The sequence below is a fragment of the Bos taurus genome, chromosome 16 (genome assembly GCF_002263795.3).
Source record: "Bos taurus isolate L1 Dominette 01449 registration number 42190680 breed Hereford chromosome 16, ARS-UCD2.0, whole genome shotgun sequence".
NCBI classification, from domain to species: domain Eukaryota; kingdom Metazoa; phylum Chordata; class Mammalia; order Artiodactyla; family Bovidae; genus Bos; species Bos taurus.
Window position 1 is genome coordinate 75656373 of NC_037343.1, and position 22055 is coordinate 75678427.

At 42.6% G+C, this 22055-nt stretch overlaps 1 protein-coding gene and 2 non-coding genes across 3 annotated transcripts in view; 2 read left to right on the forward strand and 1 right to left on the reverse strand.

Moving 5' to 3' along the window:
• Positions 1-221: 221 nt before the first annotated feature.
• LOC518224 (membrane cofactor protein) overlaps positions 222-22055 on the reverse strand; it is a 79466-nt gene continuing 57632 nt past the window's right edge. Inside the window, exon 13 of the mRNA XM_059875833.1 lies at positions 222-21953. Coding sequence (XP_059731816.1) covers positions 21883-21953 — 71 coding nt within the window. The 3' untranslated portion in view covers positions 222-21882. The remainder of the gene's footprint in view (positions 21954-22055) is intronic.
• Positions 4002-4082, forward strand: MIR29E (microRNA mir-29e). The gene has a single exon (NR_031232.2). It is a non-coding gene; the product is annotated as a microRNA mir-29e (primary transcript).
• Positions 4541-4628, forward strand: MIR29D (microRNA mir-29d). Its single transcript, NR_031147.1, has one exon. It is a non-coding gene; the product is annotated as a microRNA mir-29d (primary transcript).

Below are 22055 nucleotides of genomic sequence, written 5' to 3' on the forward strand. Positions count from 1 at the left end.
TAGATAGCATATTCAAAAGCAGAGACATTACTTTGCCAACAAAGGTCCATCTAGTCAAGGCTATGGGTTTTCCAGTGGTCATGTATGGATGTGAGAGTTGGACTGTGAAGAAGGCTGAACACCGAAGAATTGATGCTTTTGAACTGTGGTGTTGGAGAAGACTCTTGAGAGTCCCTTGGGGGATCCAACCAGTCCATTCTGAAGGAGATAAGTCTTGGTATTTCTTTGGCAGAAATGATGCTAAAGCTGAAACTCCAATACTGTGGCCACCTCATGTGAAGAGTTGACTCATTGGAAAAGACTGATTCTGGGAGGGATTGGGGGGAGGAGGAGAAGGGGACGACAGAGGATGAGATGGTTGGATGGCATCATCCACTCGATGGACATGGGTTTGGGTGAACTCCGGGAGTTGGTGATGGACAGGGAGGCCTGGCGTGCTATGATTCATGGGGTCACAAAGAGTCGGACACAACTGAGCAACTGAACTGAATGAGTCAACTAATGGAGTCTTTCTCCTCTTGATCTGAGAAATTAATCATACTTATTTGTTAATTCATACTTCACCTCTTCCTGCTTTCTTTTATTTTCTCATATCTAGATGTGTGTACACACATGTGAGCTCAAGTGTCTGAATGTATGTGTAATTTATAGTTACACATACATTCAGTGCATAGTTAGTTGGGGCTTCCCTGGTGGCTCAGCTGGTAAAGAATCCGCCCCCAAGGCAGGAGACCCAGTTTGATTCCTGGATCCCGAAGATTCCCTGGAGAAGGGATAGGCTACCCATTCCAGTATTCTTCCCTGGAGAATTCCATGAACCGAGGAGCCTGGCAAGTGCAGAGGGTCACAAAGAGTCGGACATGGCTGAGCAGCTAAGCACAGCACCATAGGTAATTATGGAGAATTTAAGCTTATTTTCTCATGATCTCTTTGGTGTTTCTTTTTCTGGATTCAATCTCCTGATTATTGTTGCTTTTTAGACTTCCTCATGTTTTATTCATGTGTAAAATTTTTGATGTCAAGTCATTAAATCTTGCAAATGGCTCCTATTTTTTCATGAATTTTGTGTTACAAAAATATGAGCAGTTTCTACTATTCTGTTTTGGACTTGCTGTTCCCTTGTGTATTTTAGTACATTGATTTGTAGAAAAGTACCATGTCAGATTTTTTTGATTAGTCTCTCTTATTTTCAATTGCTATATCTTCCTTTATGTTTGGTAATGTTTTGTTTGCCCCAAACAAACTTAGAGCTACTAAGCCTAAAGGCTTATTCACAATAGGAGGTGGGAAGGGATTGGTGATAAGATAATGCGTCAACCCCCCAGGCTCAGGAAAAGTGAGAAGGGGCTAATATTGATTTATATTAGTTTAAACTCGCCTGATTACAGGTACAATAACTTGGATAGAATAAGATAAGACCCGTGACTAATTTTTGCAGGAAGTTTTGATATAGTTTTACCTCTGAAATTGATTTGCAACAGCTGCAAATTAATACGCATTCTTTAATTGTTCTTTCTAAGTTGAGGTAATGGCTCTGAGCATGGTTGCGGGTCTCAGGGCAACGTTAGTAGCAGGAACTCTGTGAAGGCCCCCACTCTGTGTGTGCTTTAACACTTATATTCCACAGAGGTGCTGTAACATTTAAGATTACCCTCCCAAGTCCTGTTCCAGGGCCTCTAGTCAGCTATGTACCCACTGACCTCAAAGATGCTTGCCTGGTTTAACCAGCATTCTTCCTTTCATTTATTTGGCAGGCTGCTCCTTTTATCCAGTGAGCATCTTGCTAGGTTTCTCACGTACTGCCTTCAGCAGGAGCCTGGTGCCCTCCTGTAGTTTATTATCCAGGTACAGACTGCTCCTTCATGTTATATTCCTTGGTCATATGCTTTATGCTCAAGCTACTGTCTCAACCCAGAAGTCCTCTTGCTTACTTTTTGAAGTACAGATGCCATTAGTCTGGTTTCCATATCTAGGACTGGATCAGAGGTTGGCATTGGTGTTCTGGAACTCCCATTCCAAAGACAGTGCTCCCAATTCGTGCTTCATTTGAAGCACTAATTCGAAGCTACTAATTCGAGCTGGGCATCTGTGTTTATTTGTACCATTTCACAGAAAAGTTCTGGAGGTTTTGCACATGATTTTCTTCCCGTGTAGCTCAGCTGGTAAAGAATCTGCCTACAATGCAGGAGACCTGGGTTCAATTCCTGGTTTGGGAAGATCCCCTGGAGAAGGGAAAGGCTACCCACTCTAGTATCCTGGCCTGAAGAATTCTATGGACTGCACAGTCCATGGGGTCGCAAAGAGCTGGACATGACTGAGCAACTTTCACTTTCACTTTTCTTATGAAACAAGCAGAATTCAAGACCAAGTGTAGAATTCAAAACCCTTTTGTATTTAAGATTCAGCCTGGAGTGTAACGTACTGAGTGGCCTGTATGCTTCTGATTGTTCCACAGAATGGACCCCTTTGAGCAAACACTGTACAACCTTAGAATCAAGCAGATAGAGAGCACACTTTGAGAAAGACTGTACTGCGTCTCCCAGTAAAAGTCATCCCTGATGGAAGAAGTGTTCTCTCCTCCCATGGGGTGCAGAGTCTGGAGGTGATATCAGAAGTGCTCGGGCGTCCAGCACGGATGCTGCAGGGCAGTTCATCCCCGGCATCTTCCCGCTCCCGCAGCCCTGCAGGGGAGACCACGGAGGCCCCAGTGTGCTGGAGAACAGAGCAAGTATCAAAGAACCCAGTCCCTTGCAGAACCAGGCATGCTCCCATCTCCACCCAAGTTTAACGTGTTGTCCAGTCAGTAACAGCCCCCTTCCTTGCAGAAGTGTTGCCTAGGACTGTCCCCCACCCTAAATCTTGCTCATAATTAAGTTCAAGAACAGAATTAGACAATAGTCAGACTACAAAGCAGGCAGCAGTGGGCAGGGGGCAGGAGCACAGACTTTGGAGTCAGACCTGGGATCGACACAATTCACTAGTCATGTGATTGTGGACAAGCTTTTGAACTACAGTGAGGATCAGTTTCTTCTGCAAAAACGGGAATAATCCCTGCTTCGCCAGACTGTGGTGAGAATTGAAGAGCACAACTTGATGTTTGCATTTTATTTCCTTCTTGTCCCTAGAACAGCATGTAATGTTATTTCCAGGAGGCAGAAAAAGCATAAGACTTTATCTAGAGTCCTGAATAATTGATAAAAATTTTGCGTCTCTTCTTTTTTTTGGTTATGGTATCAGAGGAAGTACAGTCATATTTTCTCAGCTTCAAACAACCACATAGGACAGTACAATTAGGAAATGGAGAATCTCATTTGAACACTGTTTGGAATCTTATTTACAGGCAGAATTCGAAAACAGGACAAAAGAAAACTCCATTCTTGTATTGGAGGATCATCTACTTAATGCAGTTACAGAACACTAACATTTTTTCTGGCACATTAGAGATAGATAAGATTGGCACTTATCGGGGTCTTATTTGAATGATCTGAACACTCACCTGTGGCTACAGAGGAGGAGCCTGTGCTTTTCCTGCCTAGGACACTTGGAAGAGTTGCACACCTGGCTCAGATGACACTTGCCTGTGTGTAGTGGCTAGATCCTCCCAGGCAAATAGGCTGTTTGTTCCCTGAAGAAGTGAAATAATATCAGAAAATGCTTTACACACTGCGAGATAGTTTACAAAGCAGAGAAATGCTAACTTAACTATTAACACAGTTTAATAACAGCTTTGGCTATTTTATTTTGTCATATATTATGTAGGGACTGGTTGTGGAACTAAATAAACTAGCCTAGAATTCATGACTTGTGAATTGCGATTGTAAATTATCAGCTTTGACTTTCATGTCCTTTGAGCATCACTTCGTAACTCTTCTCTGTGCCTTTTGAAGGGACCCTTATGTTATGTCCTGTCACAAGTATTACTGCAATAAGACATCTTTTGCTCAGGCAAAGGCTGGGTCTTCTGATCGCATCTCCCTCCTTTCTTCAGTGAGAATCCTCTTCTTCTGGAAGCTGGTTTCACATGGTGGCTTAGATTTTTCCATCTTTGTATCTAGCACCATTTGAAATCAGTGTTTTAGGAGTAAGAATTGCAGCACAGCCAAAGGCCACCTTCAGAGGAGCTGCTGCCCTGGGACCAGCTCCCCTCCTCCTGCCAACTGAGCTGGTTCAAGAAAAGAAGAATTTGAGAAGAAAAGTATATTCTTGAACATGTTCGGTTGGGAAAGGGGGACAGTGCAGGGATGGGGCTGTGTTCAGTAGAAACTCAGAGGCTTGAGCAGAGCCAGGGTTTGTGATAGTCTTCCTATGGACAGGTAGCAGCAGCCACCAGCAGGAACCTGTTGGTGGGGCCTTTCAGTGTGTGACTGGGCAGCACTGGGTTGGGTACGTGATCGCAGTCGGCAGGACTCTCTCATCACACCAGCACTGTCCACCTGCTCCTACGCGCCGTGGAACATTCAGCTGCAGTTGCTGAGTAGGTGAAATCAGACTTGCCACCTGTACCATCAAGGTGTGGACCCCACTGAGCACCACCGGACCCATCTCTTACACAGGCTGACCGATTTCTCCTGGTGTTCAGAGTCTGTTTTTGTCTAGCACCATTTGAAATCGATTATGATGTAGGGGGAAAAGCAGCAGCCTCGAGGTCTCGTGCCAAGTCTGGTCAGCAGCAGCCTGTGGCTTCCTGGAAGATGGATGGGCAGAGACAGGGGGAGGGAGGTTACACCTTTTCCTACTGACTTCCTTAACTACATCTACAATACTTTATGCACATTGTTGCATTTAATGTATTTTTTAAAACATATCATTACAATGTATCCAGTGTCCTCAGTTTGCTGAAATATGGTAATGCTGTTCAGTTCAGTTCACTCGCTCAGCCGTGTCGGACTCTGCAACCCCATGAATCGCAGCACACCAGGCCTCCACCAACTCCTGGAGTTCACTCAAACTCACATCCATCGAGTCGGTGGTGCCATCCAACCATCTCATCCTCTGTCGTCCCCTTCTCCTCCTACCCCCAATCCCTCCCAGCATCAGAGTCTTTTCCAATGAGTCAACTCTTCGCATGAGATGGCCGAAGGACTGGAGTTTCAGCTTTAGCATGATTCATTCCAAAGAACACCCAAGGCTGATCTCCCTTAGAATGGACTGGTTGGATCTCCTTGCTGTCCAAGGGACTCTCAAGAGTCTTCTCCAACACCACAGTTCAAAAGCATCAATTCTTCAGCGCTCAGCTTTCTTCACAGTCCAACTCTCACATCCATACATGACCACTGGAAAAACCGTAGCCTTGACTAGACGGACCTTTGTTGGTAATGTCTCTGCTTTTGAATATGCTATCTAGGTTGGTCATAACTTTCCTTCCAAGGAGTAAGTGTCTTTTAATTTCATGGCTGCAGTCACCATCTGCAGTGATTTTGGAGCCCAGAAAAATAAAGTCTGACACTGTTTCCACTGTTTCCCGATCTATTTCCCATGAAGTGATGGGACCAGATGCCATACTCTATAAATTTCTTGCTGTTAAATTACCTTTCTGTTAAGAGGAATCTGTAAATGCATCCTGAAACATTAATAGATGTTTTAGTACATTTAATTTATCATATCTTTGTTTCCCATCTTTTATTTTCCACTCATAATTCTATGGTGATGAGAATGGGGTCCCCAAAAAGTTAATTTTATGTGCAGATCTTACCTTCTTCATAAAGAATTTGAAGTCTGTTAAATCAGAAAGATATTTAAAATGTCCATTAAGACAAGAATAAAATTCTCTGAGGCAAGAAATAAAATGAGAAAAAGATCACAGAAGAGAGAAGTGTTGCAGGCCTGGAATGAAGGACGCTATTGCTTGAAAGGGAAACTAACCTTGCTTCCTGCTGGGCAGCAGCCCGGGAGCCTTTGCAGTCAGGCTTCAGGCAGAAACGTTTGCTTAACGGAGCCTGTACTCACGTGGCCCCTAGAGGGAGGTGCGCCAATGAATTCAGCGATGTTAGGAGAGATGCAGGCGTTCTCTACTTTTTTTCTTCCTTTCTATCAACCCTTGAAGACAGAGTGAATCAGTTCTGTAAAGGTGCTCAGAGATGAGCCAGATTTGACTTCACAGGGGGTTTCACTTGGCGGGGGTCTTCAGGTTGGAGAGCTGTGTCCCCTTTATTGAACTTTCTGAGCAGAAACTGCAAGGCCAGCCCTGACCTACCTGTAGGACTTTGACTTCACACCTGTTCTCCATACGTGGTGGCACTTCAACCACCTGGGAAGCCTTTCGAGGTCCAGTTCCTGCCAGTCTCCCCCCCAGCTGGCTGCCCTGCCTGGTGGGGTGGGATGAAGAGGGTGAAGCATCTGTTGGGAAAACTTCCCTGGGAATTGGGGGGCACCTCCCACTGTAGCTGCCGGGCTGTGTGGGGCTGTTGACTGGAAAATTCAGGTTCTGGTTCCCAGGATGTGATGGGAACAGTTAAGACCCTGGATTGTTTTCTTCACTTCTCTGCTGAGGTAGCTACAACAGATCTATGGGGGTAAAAGCTTTGGGTCAATGGTAACAAACTAGACAGCTTCTGATTCACCTACTGTGTCATTAGCTCCAGCCTGTGTATTCCAAATCAAACAAGTAACTCACGGATTCTGCCAGCAAGTTGCTGGCCTTTGGGTTCTCAAATGAGGATGATTGATGTTAATACGAAAGCAAAATTGCAATGACTTGGAACATCTTTTCTGTAAAAGTAGTTTCTGGTGTTCCCATGAAAGCTTAATTTTAAACAGTGCTCATGGCTGTGTCATGAGAAGCAAAGTGTGTGAGAAACCTGTTCCTTCTAACTGAGGGGCCACTCCTGGAGGAGTATTTTTCTTTATTCATCTGGACGTTGGGCTCATTACCTAAAATTGGCATTCCTAAGTGGTTTCTACTAAAAAAAAAAATGCTAAGCAGAATGTATCTTTTGGAGACATCTTGAGTTTGTTTTTTTGTGACCATGCTTTCCATTTACATAGAAAATTCTTTGCCAGGCATGGTCCTCCTTATCTAAGTTTGACCACACGTTTATCATCTGATACAGGTTTTCTCGGGCTAGCAAATAACAAATTAGGGTGAGTAACTTTCTCAATGTGATCCATTCTTAAAGGGATTTGGTCACCTTCTGCTGGTATGTACACCAGAGAGAAAGAAAATAGTTTATTGACCACAGACCCCTATATCCTACTTAACTCATACATAAGCCGAAAGGGAAAGAAGTTTGTCTCTTTTAAGAAGTTAATTTCTTAGAGGTAAATAGAAAAGAGGTAGTTAATTAAAATAAAATTGAAAATGGCTTCTAGGTATCACAGCAGTGACTGAAACCTCTAAATAATGCAAAGTTTGAACAACTAAGCAAGTTCAGTTCAGTCGCTCAGTCATGTCCTACTCTTTTTGACCCAATGGCCTGCAGCATGCCAGGCTTCCCTGTCCATCAGCAACTCCTGGAGCTTGGTTAAACTCCTGTCCATCGAGTTGGTGATGTCATCCAACCCAACTAAGCAAGGGGCTTGTCAAATACCCTCATGGTCTACAGGAAAGCAGCGGTGTTATGATTCTGTAAAGTCTGCCCACTATATTCCAGGGTGATATTTTCTAGAACAGCCTGGAAATGATGAAAGCAATGCAGCTTAGGAAGAAAAACAGAACCGCTACATCTTTCTGTGACTATCACGTTTGACTCATTTCTGAAAGTCTGTAGACTATGTTAAATGTTGTTCTTTAATACAAATATGCACGTTTTAAAAAATAGGCATAAAAGTTAATTTTTGGATAAAATGCTGTCAGGCATTACAACTTTTAGAATGCAGGGCCAAACTTGCCTATTTTCTTAAATCCTACAATGTACTTTATCAATCAAAATTCAACTTCCTACCTACCTCAGGTCTCTTCAGCATTCTTACAGAAGACTTTTATGATCACATTAAAAGCTATCCCCGTATATTTTATGACAATTAAAAAAGATACAGTAGTCTCAGTTTATAGGAAATTAAAATTTGACAAAATGTTTTCTTTCTTTATAGCCAACCTAATTTTCACGTGTGTTGGTGTTAGAAAGATTGCTTCTTTTTTTTTTTTCTTAAACTACAGATGGCTTCCTTTGATTAGCCAGACATCAATATCTTAATTTGAGTCTTGGTCATTTTCTGACTTCTTTAATAATTTTCTCTTATACATATAAGCACTGACTCTGGTCTTTAGGGCTTCTCAGGTGGCAGTAGTGATAAAGAGCCTGCCTGCCAATGCAGGAGACGTAAGAGACTTGGGCTCGATCCCTGGCTCGAGAAGATCCCCTGGAGGAGTGCATGGCAACTCACTCCAGTATTCTGGCTGTGGGTAACAAGGTAGGGCTGAACGCCGTGAGCAGGGGAGGCTCGAGGCAGGCTGGGAGGGGAGAAGCCTGGACAGACTTCAGGCTCTGAGAATGGAGGGCTAGAAGGGGTGACTGTGGGAGGGGAACGCTTCCAGAAGGTGGGCCCGATTAGAGGCGCACTCTCATGTGAGATAAAACACACTGGAACTAAACGCATTATCACAAATGAAACTTCTCCACAATGACATTTTATTTTTTAATAGTTTTAAAGATCCAATCAGTTCTCAAAAAACAAGCAATACAGACATGAGACTTCTCAGTCCACTGGGGATTCACTCTTGCAGTTTTAAGTTTAAATTCAAATACATCTTTCCCTCTCATTCAAACAGCATTTCTAGAGAACAACGGTTTCCCCATATATTTAAGTAATTGACAAATTATTTGCTAGACAAAATAATTTATATTTGCACATATATTTCAATCACTTATAAATATATAAAATTGGAACAACTAAATTTTAAGTGGAAACTACTATGAAAGTAAATTTATTTTGGTAAGCATAAAATTCTTTGGTTGAAAAAACACCTCCTGAGGGCTTTTAAAGTCTAAGTACTTAGGGCCACCCCCTTGTTTCTAAGAAAGAGCTACATTCTTGAAAAGCATGTGAAAGTAGGGACAGTAAAACGTCAATGTATAATTTTTTAAGAATTCCTGAATTTATTCTGTTCAAGCTTATACTCCTGAAGTGCCTCACTGGGATTACCAAGGGAAGAACCATTTACAGAGCCTTATCAACATGTCCTTTGGGAGTAAAAATAATATTTACACGGGTGCACTTTTGATTCCTCTCTCACATCCTTCTCAAGGCCATGTTTCTTTGGCCCAATTGTGCTACTAACTGTGAAGTCTGAGGACTTTCCTGGTGGCCCAGTGGTTGGGTTTCCATGCTTCCGCCTCAGGGGGCATGGGTTTGATCCCAGTCTGGGAAGTTCTACATGCTGAGGTGCAATCAAAAAATTAAAAAAAAATTTTTTTTTCAAAGGTGTACAACAAAACCTGTGAAAACATAATTTGAGTTAGAGCAGAGTCCCTCCTCTGTGGCCACTGGTGTGAGGACAGAGAAGCGGGCTGGGGTCTGTCCTGCCCGAGTGTCCAGAGCCACCTGAGCTGTTTCCTCTTTCCTTCCCTTTGCATGATCTACAGCTAATCCATGGAGTTGAGTTTGCTTTTCTGAAATACAGGGCTTCATTTTTACTCTGCCCTTTACAGATGAGGTGAGGAGCCTCACCTCATACAGAAGCCTGATTCTGAATGATTCTTGATTTGTTAGACTGCCTCATTGTTCTTAAAAGGGGTGAAAAACAAATGCCAGCCATAAACTTCATAGCTTCTCTAGATCAACATGAGGTTACAAAGTTCTTAAAATGATATTTCAACCTATTAACTGTAAGAGTGTTTTCTGGTAATATTCTTAGTTAAAAAAGTCAAATTTGTTCAAATTCCCAATATTCAGTGTTTTTACTGTCTAAGGTCTGAAATAGTGCCCACATATTTGTAAATGCTTTTTAAATAAACAATATATAAAAAGGATTTTGCAGTGATTGAACAATGAATATTAAGAGTTGGCTTTAATCTTTGAATGCTGCTGCTAAGTCACTTCAGTCGTGTCCGACTCTGTGTGACCCCATAGAAGGCAGCCCACCAGGCTCCCCCGTCCCTGGGATTCTCCAGGCAAGAACACTGGAGTGGGTTGCCATTTCCTTCTCCAGTGCATGAAAGTGAAAAGTGAAAGTGAAGTTGCTCAGTCATGTCCGACTCTTCGTGACCCCATGGACTGCAGCCTACCAGGCTCCTCCGTCCATGGGATTTTCCAGGCAAGAGTACTGGAGTGGGGTGCCGTTGAAATGATTTAAAAATCACTTTCTTTACAAATGAAATTTAATTAATTTCATTTTGAAGCATATTTCTCTAAGTTTGGAGATTTTAAAAACCACATTTTCTCACCTAGATACTACTGGGGACTGTCTTGACTTGCCCTATAAATACAAGTGTTATTGAAGTGAAAACAGGCAAGGTGTTCAACTCCAAATTCCTACATGTTTCCAGAGAAATGTGAAGGATGGTGAGCACATTAGAGCCCAAAGTAAAATGTTAGCACTGTGAGGTAGTTGCATTCATGAGCGTGAAAGAAATCAGAGAATAACTTCTGTAGATTGCTTTTTTCCCTTCTGTTTTCACTGAGATGTAATTGATATACAGGCATACCTCGGAGACATCCGTGGGTTTGATTCTAGAGTGGCTCATTAAAGTGATTTATCCCAATAAACTGAGTCACAGGAATTGTTCATTTTTTCCAGTGGATGTAGAAGTTCTGTTTACACTATCCTGTGGTCTATTAAGAGTGCAGGAGCAGCGTGTCTACACAACAATGTACATAGCTGAACTAAAAATTACCTTATTGCTAAAGATGTTAAACATCACCTGTGCCATCAGTGAGTTGTAGCAGTGACATCCAAGGTAAGTGAGCACAGATCACCATGACAGAATCGTAGCTTTAAAAGCTTGAATTATTGTAAGAGTTACCACAGTGAGATACAGAGACCTGCAATGAGCAAATGCTATTTGAAAAATGACACTGATAGAATTGCCGGATGCAGGGTTGCCACAAACCTTCATTTGAACACACACAAAAATGCAATATCTGCAAAGGGCAGCAAACCAGAGAACAAGTGAACAAGGTTTGCTTGTGTAACGCTGTACAGGCTTAAGATGCTCAGCATGATCTGATAATGAGACATTTGTGAAATGATTGCCACAGTAAGTTTTCTTAACATCTATTAACTCACATGGTTACCAAATTTTTTTCATTGTGATCAGAACATTCAAGACCTTCTTCCTTAACAACTTGCCAAGGTAGTCACCCCTTGATATCCAAAGAGGATTGGTTCCAGATCCCCAACCACTTCCCCTGCAATTAAAAATCTGAATCCTGCAGACTCATATAATATAGCATGGCATTGCTGGCCCTCTGTATCCAAGGATGCTGATGCAGAACTATTGGATGCAGAGTGTGGACTGTATACAACACAGCATTACTAGTTATAGTTACCCTGCTGTATACACTGGGCTTCCCTGGTGACTCAGCCATGAAGAATCTGCCTGCAATGAAGGAGACCTGGGTTCAATCCCCGAGTTGAGAAGATCCCCTGGAGGAGGAAATGGCAACCCGTTCCAGTACTCTTGCCTGGGAAATCCCACGGACACAGGAGCCTTGCAGGCTGCAATCCGTGGGGTCGCGAGAGTTGGACACAACTTAGCGGCCAGACCACCACCGCCGCCACGTACATTGTATCTTTGTACTTGTTCATCTTATATCTGGAATTTTGTACCTTTTCACCCCCTTCACTCATCTCACCACCACCTCTCAGTCCCCACTTCTTGCAACCAAACATCTGGCTTCTTTTTCTGTGAGTGCGGATGTCTGGATTTCGAATACTTATGAGATCGTACAGGATTTGCTTCTCTCTGTGTGACTTACTCACTCAGCATAATTCCTTCGAGGTCGTTGTGTTGACACAAAGGGCAGGATTTCCTTACTTCTCGCGGCCGGATCGTATTGCACCGTGTGTGTAAACCACGGCTTCTTTGCCGTCCCTCAGCGCACACTTCCGTTGTTTCCATGTCTTTGTTATTGTAAATAATTCTGAAGTAAACAGAAAGGTGTAGTTACATCGTCCATGTGGTGGTTTCATCTCCTTCAAATACATATCCAGATAGAACCGCTGGATCATATAGTGGTTCTGTTTTAATTTTTTGAGGAAAATTCATGCTGTTTCTCACAGTATCTGTATGAGTTTACTGCAGATCTTAACATTTTAAAAGAATCAAAGGGTAAAGGGACGCATGGATTTATGGAAACCTTTTAGTGTGTCTGTACTACAGGAGTGGTCAAATTTTTCTAATAAGTGGTGGATGGAGTGCTAAACTCTGTTTCCCTACAAGGTAAGGTAAAACACAGCATCAGAGATGAACAGAATTAAGTACATAAATTAAATTCCAGCAGTCCAGTTAGCAAATGGACAATTAAAAAACAACTGCATTTTTCAGTAAGTCACTGAACAAAGGATTCTTTTAAAAACACACATTTTTCTAACATTGCAATTTAAAATGTTGCTCTGAGAGGGAACCTTTAAAAAGGTAATGATTCTGAGTGTTCAATTTCAGGAATGCCTTGCTTACCCCTCACTTGAAGGAAATCATGTGTTCTGGTTAGGGTCTCCTAAGTAACTAAAACTCACATCACATTTTTTGGTGACAACAGACAGCTTTCTCAAATGTATTATTCAATTCCAGCATTGTCCAAAGAAATATAATGCAAGTTACGTAGGTAATTTTGAATTTTATAGAAGCCACATTAAAAAAAAATGAAAAAGCAGGAAAATTAGTTTTCATATATTTTACTTAACCCTGTGAACTCGAGCTCATTTTACATAGGATGAGCCAGTTTAGACATTTGCAGCAGCCACTCAGGACCACCAGCTCTGGAGCTGGGAAACGCAGTTCCACTCCTGCTTCGGAACCGGACTACAGCAGACAGACTACAACCGAACGCGGACGCGCCGGTTACTGACAGTGTGCGCGCCCAGCGAACCCTCGGGTGCCTGCCTCATGAAGAGCTGACCGTGTGAACGCCGGAAACTTCATTATTCCCCTGGAGGGGAGGCTTCACTATGAGCCGGCGCTGCCACGCGCGGTACTTGTTACATGGCCGTGTCCTCAGGACTGTTGTGGAGAGCGATTCAACAATTAGGCCTCTCAATGAATCCTTGAAGATGACTATTTTTTGAAGCAATACTTTTTTTTTTTTTCTGTTATAAGGAAATGCTTCTCTTTAAGTAGAATTTTAAATAGAAATCTAATGTTTGGCAAGGATGCATGCGTGCATGCTAAGCGGCTTCATTCATGTCCAACTCTTTGCAACCCCATGGACTGTAGCCCACCAGGCTCCTCTGTCCATGGGGATTCTCTGGGCAAGAACACTGGAGTGGGTTGCCATGTGCCCTCCTCCAGGGGATCTTCCTGGCCCAGGGATTGAATCCGCGTCTCTTACGTCTCCTGCATTGTCAGGAAGGTTCTTTAACAACTAGCACCACTTGGGAAGCCCTTGACAAAGATAAATAAGTATTAATATAAACTTAAACAGCTCATTTGATATAACAAAGAACCTGATTAAAACAACGAAGATGATTAAAATGTGAGCTAATTACAGTTATGTTAAATTACCTTCAGCATTCCTTAAGTCTACTCCAAGTGTTTACAGACACTTGAACCTCATGGGCTGTCTGAACACTCTTTCCTGGTTGGCTTTAGCCTCTAAGGAATTCTTAGAGAACCGCACGGAAACATAGGGCTGGCTAGGCCCACATGCCGTTCTAGATGGGATTCTTTGTCTTCACCTTTTACCCTGTGATGAAAGACACCGCTGTGCTCTTACTAAGAAGTTGCCCCTTACCGGCCTTTGTAGAATCTGCTCCCAAAGTTGTGACTGTAACCTAAGGTAGCACCACACATCACAGGTTATGTAAAATTCACCTCCTCTCTTCCCGGCTCTGTGGACACACGTTCTGGTCCCCCCAAAAGAACTTCTAATTCATTTCATTCAGAGACAGAAAGTAGAGGGGGGTTACACATCTAAAGGCGATGCATTTCATGATTTTCCCAAACCGATGGATTTTTGTTGGTGGTGGATTTTATTACATGATAAAAATATCCTGGTCAAGGAATGCCTTTGCAGAATTAATATTTACAAGTTGAAAGTGAATTTCTTTACAAAATTAAGTAAAATGTATTGTGATTTCTATTTTAAAAAAACCCCAAAGTGAATATAAAATGAACAGATTCTGTTATTATTTCTCACTGGGCTAAAAAATTCCCGCATGCTTTGGATTCCCAGCTCCTAGAAGGTAGAGGAGTTAATCTGATGGCTAACTCCGTGGTCAACAGTTATTCTAATAAGTAAGTAAGTGTTAGTCATTCAGTCATGCCCGACTCTTTGCGACCCCATGCACTGCAGCCCACTAGGCTCCTCTGTCCATGAGATTTTCCAGGCAAGGATGCTGGAGTGGGTTGCCATTTCCTTCTCCAGGGGATCTTCCCAACCCTGGGATGTAACCCGGGTCTCCGGCACCACAGATTCTTTACTGACTGAGCTACAAGTCTCCTAAGTCAAAGCAAAACGTGTGAGTGCACATTATTTTACACAAAAACAGGGAAGGTAGGAGAAAACATCAATAATCTAGCAAAGGGAACGGGAAACCAGGTATCCCTTGGATGTCCACTGCCAAATTAGCTTAGTGTCAACAGCCAAATATTCATTGAACATCTCTGAAAAAAATGTAACAGAAAAGAGATACTTTTCAATGGTAAAAGCAAACCTTTCTCTCATCTCTTCTCAGAGGGAAATAAAATGTCCTTGTCTGTAGCTCTCACCAGTTAGGTATGTGCTGAACAGAAGGGGAGAGTGCTGAATGAAATAGTGACGTCACACAGAAAGGAAGCAAGGGTGGCATAAAAAAGGGATGAAATCAATGAGGGAGGAGAAGGGAAGTAAGCTGACAATTAAGTTTATGCATTATGGCTCTCCTGATTCTCATTAGGAGCCTGAAACAGGAATTTGGTGCAAGAAACCACTTTACCTCCAAAGTCTTATAGATCATTCAGCAGATAAATGGATTGTAAATTTGTGTACAATCTGTTTGCCCATGAAACCACTTAGCCTCAAGTGACTAATGTAAACTCTTTTTTCTCCGAATGAGACGGGATGAGGAGAAATGGTCCTGGCCTCTAACACCTTAGATTTTGAGGGACGCACAGAGCAAGTATTAATTTCATGTAATGTTGTCTCTGAAATCGATTTTTTTGACGCCACACATTTTGAGATGGATCTTTTGCGTTGAAGACAGTTTCTTCCTGCGCCACAGTTGTTTCCACCTATACAGCTTATTATATAACCTTTCCTTTTCCCGAAATGGATCTAAATTTTGTACATGCGCTCTCTCAACTAATCAAAAAAATCCTTGTTATTAGTTTCTGTTTAAATTTTTTTTGAAAAGTTTTTTGACTGCTCAAGAAGAGTAAGCCAAGTAGAAAAAAGTTCCAATTAATTTGATCCTTCAAGTTTTTGCTGCATAGCTTACACTCTCACTGCCTGCATTGGATTTATTGAATCCAAAAAACTTTAGGAAAGCTCATTTAAGCAGACAGCTTAAAAACTACAGTTTCTGGATGAGTCATTATTTATATAACATTAAAATAATTTTAAGTTATAACGAATAAGGGACTCCAATCAAAATGGTGAAATAGGAGTTATAGCTCACCTCCTTCCTCAGATACAATCCTCACAGAATGCCTCTTAAAATGCTGACAGAAAATTTCAGATACCTAAAAGTACAAAAAAGATCTCCACCTAACTGGGTGGCACGAAAAAACAAAACAAAAAGGAGGCAGAAAGGAAATTGCCTGCATGCACGGGGGGAGGGAGCCGTAAGAGGGAAGGTTCCTGCGCCCTGTGAAGTCCCTTCACTGGCTGGGACAGAAAGAGAGCTTCGAGGAGTCAGCGGAGAGCGCGCCATTCAGTTTTCCGCAGGCAAAGCAGACCTGCGCTGACGGTCTGTGCCGCCGCCCTGCGCTCCCCAGCCTGCGACGTGCATCCGCTGATGCAAGCGGGGCCAGGGCACCGAGACTATGGAGGATTGACCCAGAAGAGGACGAGGGCTGGCTGCAGGCGTTCCGAAGGGCCTGGAGTGTAGTATGGCGGCCACCTGCAGGTGTATATGGAACAAACCTGGGCTCCCCCTAGAAGTGAAGCGCCGTTGTCAAGGGTCACTGGAATGGAGGGCAGGGTCTGAAAACAACAGCCCGACTTTTGGTGTGCTCAGAGTGGGTGTGGTGCCACCCCCGAAAGCCCATTGTTCATGAGCACACGCACAGGGAAGGGAAGGGCCTGCCAGAGCAGCCTCTGTCCCAACGAGCTCCCAGCGGACTCTGGACCACCTCTGGGAGATTGCAAGAATGCAAGCAGCAGGGAGGTGCCCTCAGGCAGAGGCGGGGGATGGAATCAGAGCTGATCCGTAGAAGATGCTCTTTGAGAACAGAGCTGAAATCTGAGCCCTCTCCGCTTGGCTGTGCTATTCACTGATTGAAGCCGCTGATACCTGCTTTGTAATCTGAGCACCCACGGAACCTCCGAGTGGACAACAGGTGCTCTCACAGCGGGGAAAGGTCTAGCCTTAGCCTCCAGTGGGTGTGGGCACATAGAGACAGGGCCAGGCCAGGGTCTGGGTTGCTTCCATAGCTCCCAATGTGCATCCATTTGCACAGAAGTGGCACTCATACCTGATATCAGTGCATAGACACTTAGCGATCGGCACTGATGGTCTTGTGAAACCCGTGCCTGAAGGATGACAAGACTGATTGCTGGTATCATACCCATGACTGACGTGGGGCTGAGGGCAGTACTTGGTGAGCCCGCACAACAGGTGACAGGTGACGCCACAGTGTGCGCGCCTGTGGGCAGAACCAGTGGAGGAGTACTGGGCGGCTCATCTCCCAGGGGGCTCCCAGTCCCGCCTGCTTCACACCACAGCGCGGAAACATATCTGGGGCCTTCTGATCCAGCAACTAAGGAGCAGACCCTGCCCCCTTTCTGGTTGTAACAACCACAGAACAAGGACAAGGTCCTGCTCAGTATCTAGCAGAGGCTCTGGCCACCACTATACCAGTCACACACTCTTTCTAGAGGAGAATGGCCAGCACACACTGAGGAAAGAGGTAGCAGTCATACATAATAAAAACAGCCCTTCCACCAAAAATATTAAACCCATGCAGGCTAGACAGGGATGGGGCCACGTAAAAATAGTCCTCCAGGGCCACAGTAGATAATTGTTTCTACCAAATTCATAGAGGAAGAGAATTTAAGCAAAATGAGGAAGCAGAGGAACTACTCTCAATTAAAAGAGCAAAAGAATTGACCAGAAATAACTGATAATGAGTCAGAGGGAGCCCAGACAGACAAGAGGAGCCCACAAAAATTAGAAAACTCATTTCCTGGGACAAAAACTGACCTAAAGCCAGTAAATTGAAGATTGAATAATGCAGAAGAATGAATAAGTGATCTGAAAGATGGAAAAATGAAAATCACCCAATCAGAAGAGCAGACAAAGTCAAGTGAAAAACAAAATGAAAGCAATATAAAAGACCTATAGGATAATATAAAGTGGCCAATTTATGCACAATAGGGATTGCAGAAGAGGAAAAAGAAAAGGGGAGTGAAAATATATTTGAAGAAATTATGGCTAAAAACTTCCCATACCTATTGAAAGAAGCATATCCTGGTATACAAAGCACAGAGTGTCCCAAGCAAGATGAATCCCAACAGTTCTACAACAAGCCATGTTACAATTAAAATGGGAAAATTAAAGATAAAGAGAGACTAGTAAAGGTAGCAAGAGTTAATTGAACAAAGAGTTAATTACAAAGACTTAAAAATAAGATGTGTGTGTGTTTGCCTGTGTGGGTTAGTCCCTTAGTTGTGTCCAACTCTTGGGACCCCGTGGACTGTAGCCCACGGGCTCCTCTGCCCATGGAATTCTCCAGGAAAGAATACTGCTGTGGGTAGCCATTGCCTTCTCAAGGGGATCGTCCCAAACCAGGGATCGAACCTGGGCCTCCTGCATTGTAGGAAGATTCTTTACCATCTAAGCCACCAGGGAAGTCCTGAGCAGTCTTTAAAAAAAAAAAATACAATTACCTTGAACCACTGAAACATTTTCCAGTAAGCCTGGTGATGTTTCTTCAAAGTTAAAGAGCGTGGGCACATCAGTAACAGTCTACACCCTGGTTTCTCTCAGTGTTGTTCAGGCCCAGCAGCAGCCTCACTGGGGAACTCTTTAGAAATGGGATCTCAGAACTCTAATGCTACTGATATTGGTGGTAGGATGCTCATATAATTGCTTGGCTTTAAAAAAACTCATTACAGTGAGAGACAGTTTGGTTAATGCTTGAGAACTTTTAAGCATTTTGCTGATGTTTTAAACAATGAAGGAGTAAGGAGCAGAAAGCTATTTTGCTTTGCTTCTTTAGAGGTTATTTCTACAACAAGTCTTTTGGACCTTTAAAAATATCCTTTAAAAATATATCATCAATTTAACTTTCTCTTAGACTTCTGTGTATACATAATTTAAAAGTACTGCTGATAGAGAAATCAAATATGCCTATCATGCATTCCATTAATATAAGACTTAAGATTCATATCAAGGCATTTTGGGTATTTTAAAAAAGATTATGAAACAACATTTAAAAAATTTGAAAAAAAAATTTGAGCTCTAAATGAGTGAAGAAGTTACTTTTATTATGTAGTCCAAGCTCACTCATTAATATAAAAATGTGTATATTAAAACCACAAGTAAACTAGGAGTACTAGGAGTTCGTCAAGGCTGTACATTGTCACCCTGCTTATTTAACTTCTATGCAGAATACATCATGAGAAACACTGGGCTGGAAGAAGCACAAGCTGGAATCAAGATTGCTGGGAGAAATATCAATAACCTCAGATATGCAGATGACACCACCCTTATGGCAGAAGGTGAAGAGGAACTAAAAAGCCCCTTAATGAAAGTTAAAAAGGAGAGTGAAAAAGTTAGCTTAAAGCTCAACATTCAGAAAATGAAGATCATGGCATCTGGTCCCATCGCTTCATGGAAAATAGATGGGGAAACAGCGGAAACAGTGTCAGACTTTATTTTTCTGGGCTCCAAAATCACTACAGATGGTGACTGCAGCCATGAAATTAAAACACGCTTACTCCTTGGAAGGAAAGTTATGACCAACCTAGATAGCATATTCAAAAGCAGAGACATTACTTTGCCAACAAAGGTCCGTCTAGTCAAGGCTATGGTTTTTCCTGTGGTCATGTATGGATGTGAGAGTTGGACTATAAAGAAAGCTGAGCATAGAAGAATTGATGCTTTTGAACTGTGGTGTTGGAGAAGACTCTTGAGAGTCCCTTGGACTGCAAGGAGATCCAACCAGTCCATTCTGAAGGAGATCAGCCCTGGGATTTCTTTGGAAGGAATGATGCTAAAGCTGAAATTCCAGTCCTTTGGCCACCTCATGTGAAGAGTTGACTCATTGGAAAAGACTCTGATGCTGGGAGGGATTGGGGGCAGGAGGAGAAGGGGATGACAGAGGATGAGATGACTGGATGTCATCACTGACTTGATGGACGTGAGTCTCAGTGAACTCCGAGAGTTGGTGATGGACAGGGAGGCCTGGTGTGCTTCAATTCATGGGGTCGCAAAGAGTAGGAGACAACTGAGCGACTGAACTAAACTGAACTGAAACTATGAGTTGCAAAAAGCCTTAAAATTATTAGTTTGATTTGAAAGCTATTTCCAAAGCATTATAAAGGGAAATTACTAAAAATCATGAATTTCAAAACACCTTATCTTAGTCTATGCTTCATGATTTATTCTAAGTCTTTTGTTGTCAGTTATTTCATTACAATTTAAGCTTGATTAAAAAACCCTATTCTCCTCACAAGATATGCATTTATATATATTTAAAAAATCTAAGTCCCCCTTCCTTTTTTAAATTTAGATATAAAAAGATATACAATATTAATGAGATGTCTTGTAAATCTTAACCTGCCGGGGTCCAGCCCCGGCTGATCCAGGGAGTTCGAAGTGGGGACCGTGACGGTGAGGATCAGGATACAATAGCTTCAGTTAGATGTTAATTAAAGATATAAAGAGTAATAGAATGAGGATAGCTCAGTAGGAAAATTCAGTGGAGAAAAGAGGCTGAGTAGCTTGGTTTACGCGGGAGACCAATAAAACTTCAAGACAAGAAGTTTGCACCACTTACGTAGGCCGCAGGCGTCCTTCCGTTCTCCCGAAGGAGAGGAGACATTGAGGCCTCCCCAGTCGGATCTTAGAAGCCCAGGTAAAATTAGTAAGCTTGGTGGGTTCCGCGCTCCAGATGGAGACTCAGCCAGAGTGTAACAGAGAGAGCAACATGAGACCAGTATTTTGAGAAACTGATCCCCATTCTTTATTTTCCATGGTCTACTTTTATACACTGAGATGTTATGCAAGAGTCACACGGGGTCAGCAGTCCTGATTTTTATCAAAGTCAGGTGCTTCATACAAATGTATACAGAGGTCTTAGGGGTGTTACATCATCTTCTGGCCAGAGGGCCTGCTGACAATTTATGACCCTCTCCTTGTGACAGCGGTCAGTCAACCAGGACACTTATTTCTCCAGGGGTGATTATTCTTAAAACAGACGCCACCCAAATAAAGTTACATTCCTATAGGGTGAGGGTATAGTGGGTTTTAGTTAAGGAAAGAATTTACTTAGCCTAAGGTCTAATGTGATTTATATCAAAGGTTAATACTTATTTCTTCTATATATTCATTAATGTGTGTAAGGGCAGGGGATGTGGAGACTTAGCAACAAATATTGGCTCAACAAATGAAAAACCCTTCACCAATACAATTTCTAATCAGCCCACCATACTTATACTAATGGTTTTCTAACTTTTCTAAGGAACCTGTTTTTAGAAGGTTTAAAGCATCTTGTGCCTCTCACGGTTGGGAGGCTGTGAGCAATCACATGTGGCCGGACAAGCCTGTCAGGCAGGCTAGAGAACCTTCAGAGGAGTTTGTAGGTTAAAACACTCTTGTCACGCCCAGGAGATTTTATTAACTGGAGCTCTAAGTTAACTCCTTCTCCGAAAGAGGTGGTGGGGGACAGCCCCCCGTAAAGTCAGAGGTGTAGGTGAGAGCACAAGTAGTAAAGTAGGCAGGCTCTGGTTATGGGGGTAGATGCTCAAGGATTTCCAGGGGGACTCCTGAGGCTCGATCCCGCCTTTGCGTATGTCGAGCCTCCTTCCTCAGAGTGCCGCACTCTGCCCCAACATTAACCCACCCAGCAACTTAGTTTAACCCCATCAGTTTTACTGCTACTTAGTAAATTAAAACAACATAAGAGGGAAATCAAATAGTGTTGCTTTTAACCCCCAGTTTAGCCTGGATAAATAACAACTCTAAACGAAAAGAAATCAAACAGGGTATTTGAATTAAATACCTAAGGAGCTTCTTAAAACTACCTAAGCTATACAGACAAATGAAACATTTACCATAACAATTTCAGCGACTACAGTTTTCAAGTCTCCACAGCTAACCATTTTAAATTTAATTTTGGCTATCTGTCCAATCTAGACAGTAGGGTACATCTAGGGAGGGAAGACCCATGACTTGCTGCAGCACTTAAACCTCTAATCCCACAGAAATTTTTCTTAAAATAGCTGAAGTGATCAGCATGGTCACTCTTCTTGAGTTGATATTAACAGCAGATAAAGACATTTTTAGTGAAGAAATTCTACCCCAATGGCATACACATGCACACATTTTTTTTTTAAGTCAGCATGGAAAATACAGTACAAACAAAACTTCACAGAAGTATGTCAAGAGTGAGAAGGACCAGTAAATTAAAGAAACATGCTTTAATGTACCCTCTCTGTCCGCTCTGCGGAATATTTGTACAGGCAGGCAGTAACTATTCCAGCGGCAATAACTACAAAAAACCAGGAAACAAGGGACATGTAATTGAAAAATCACTTCCAAGTTTCAAAATCTAGCAGAAGAAATAAATGTTGGTTAGATTTCCATGGTCATA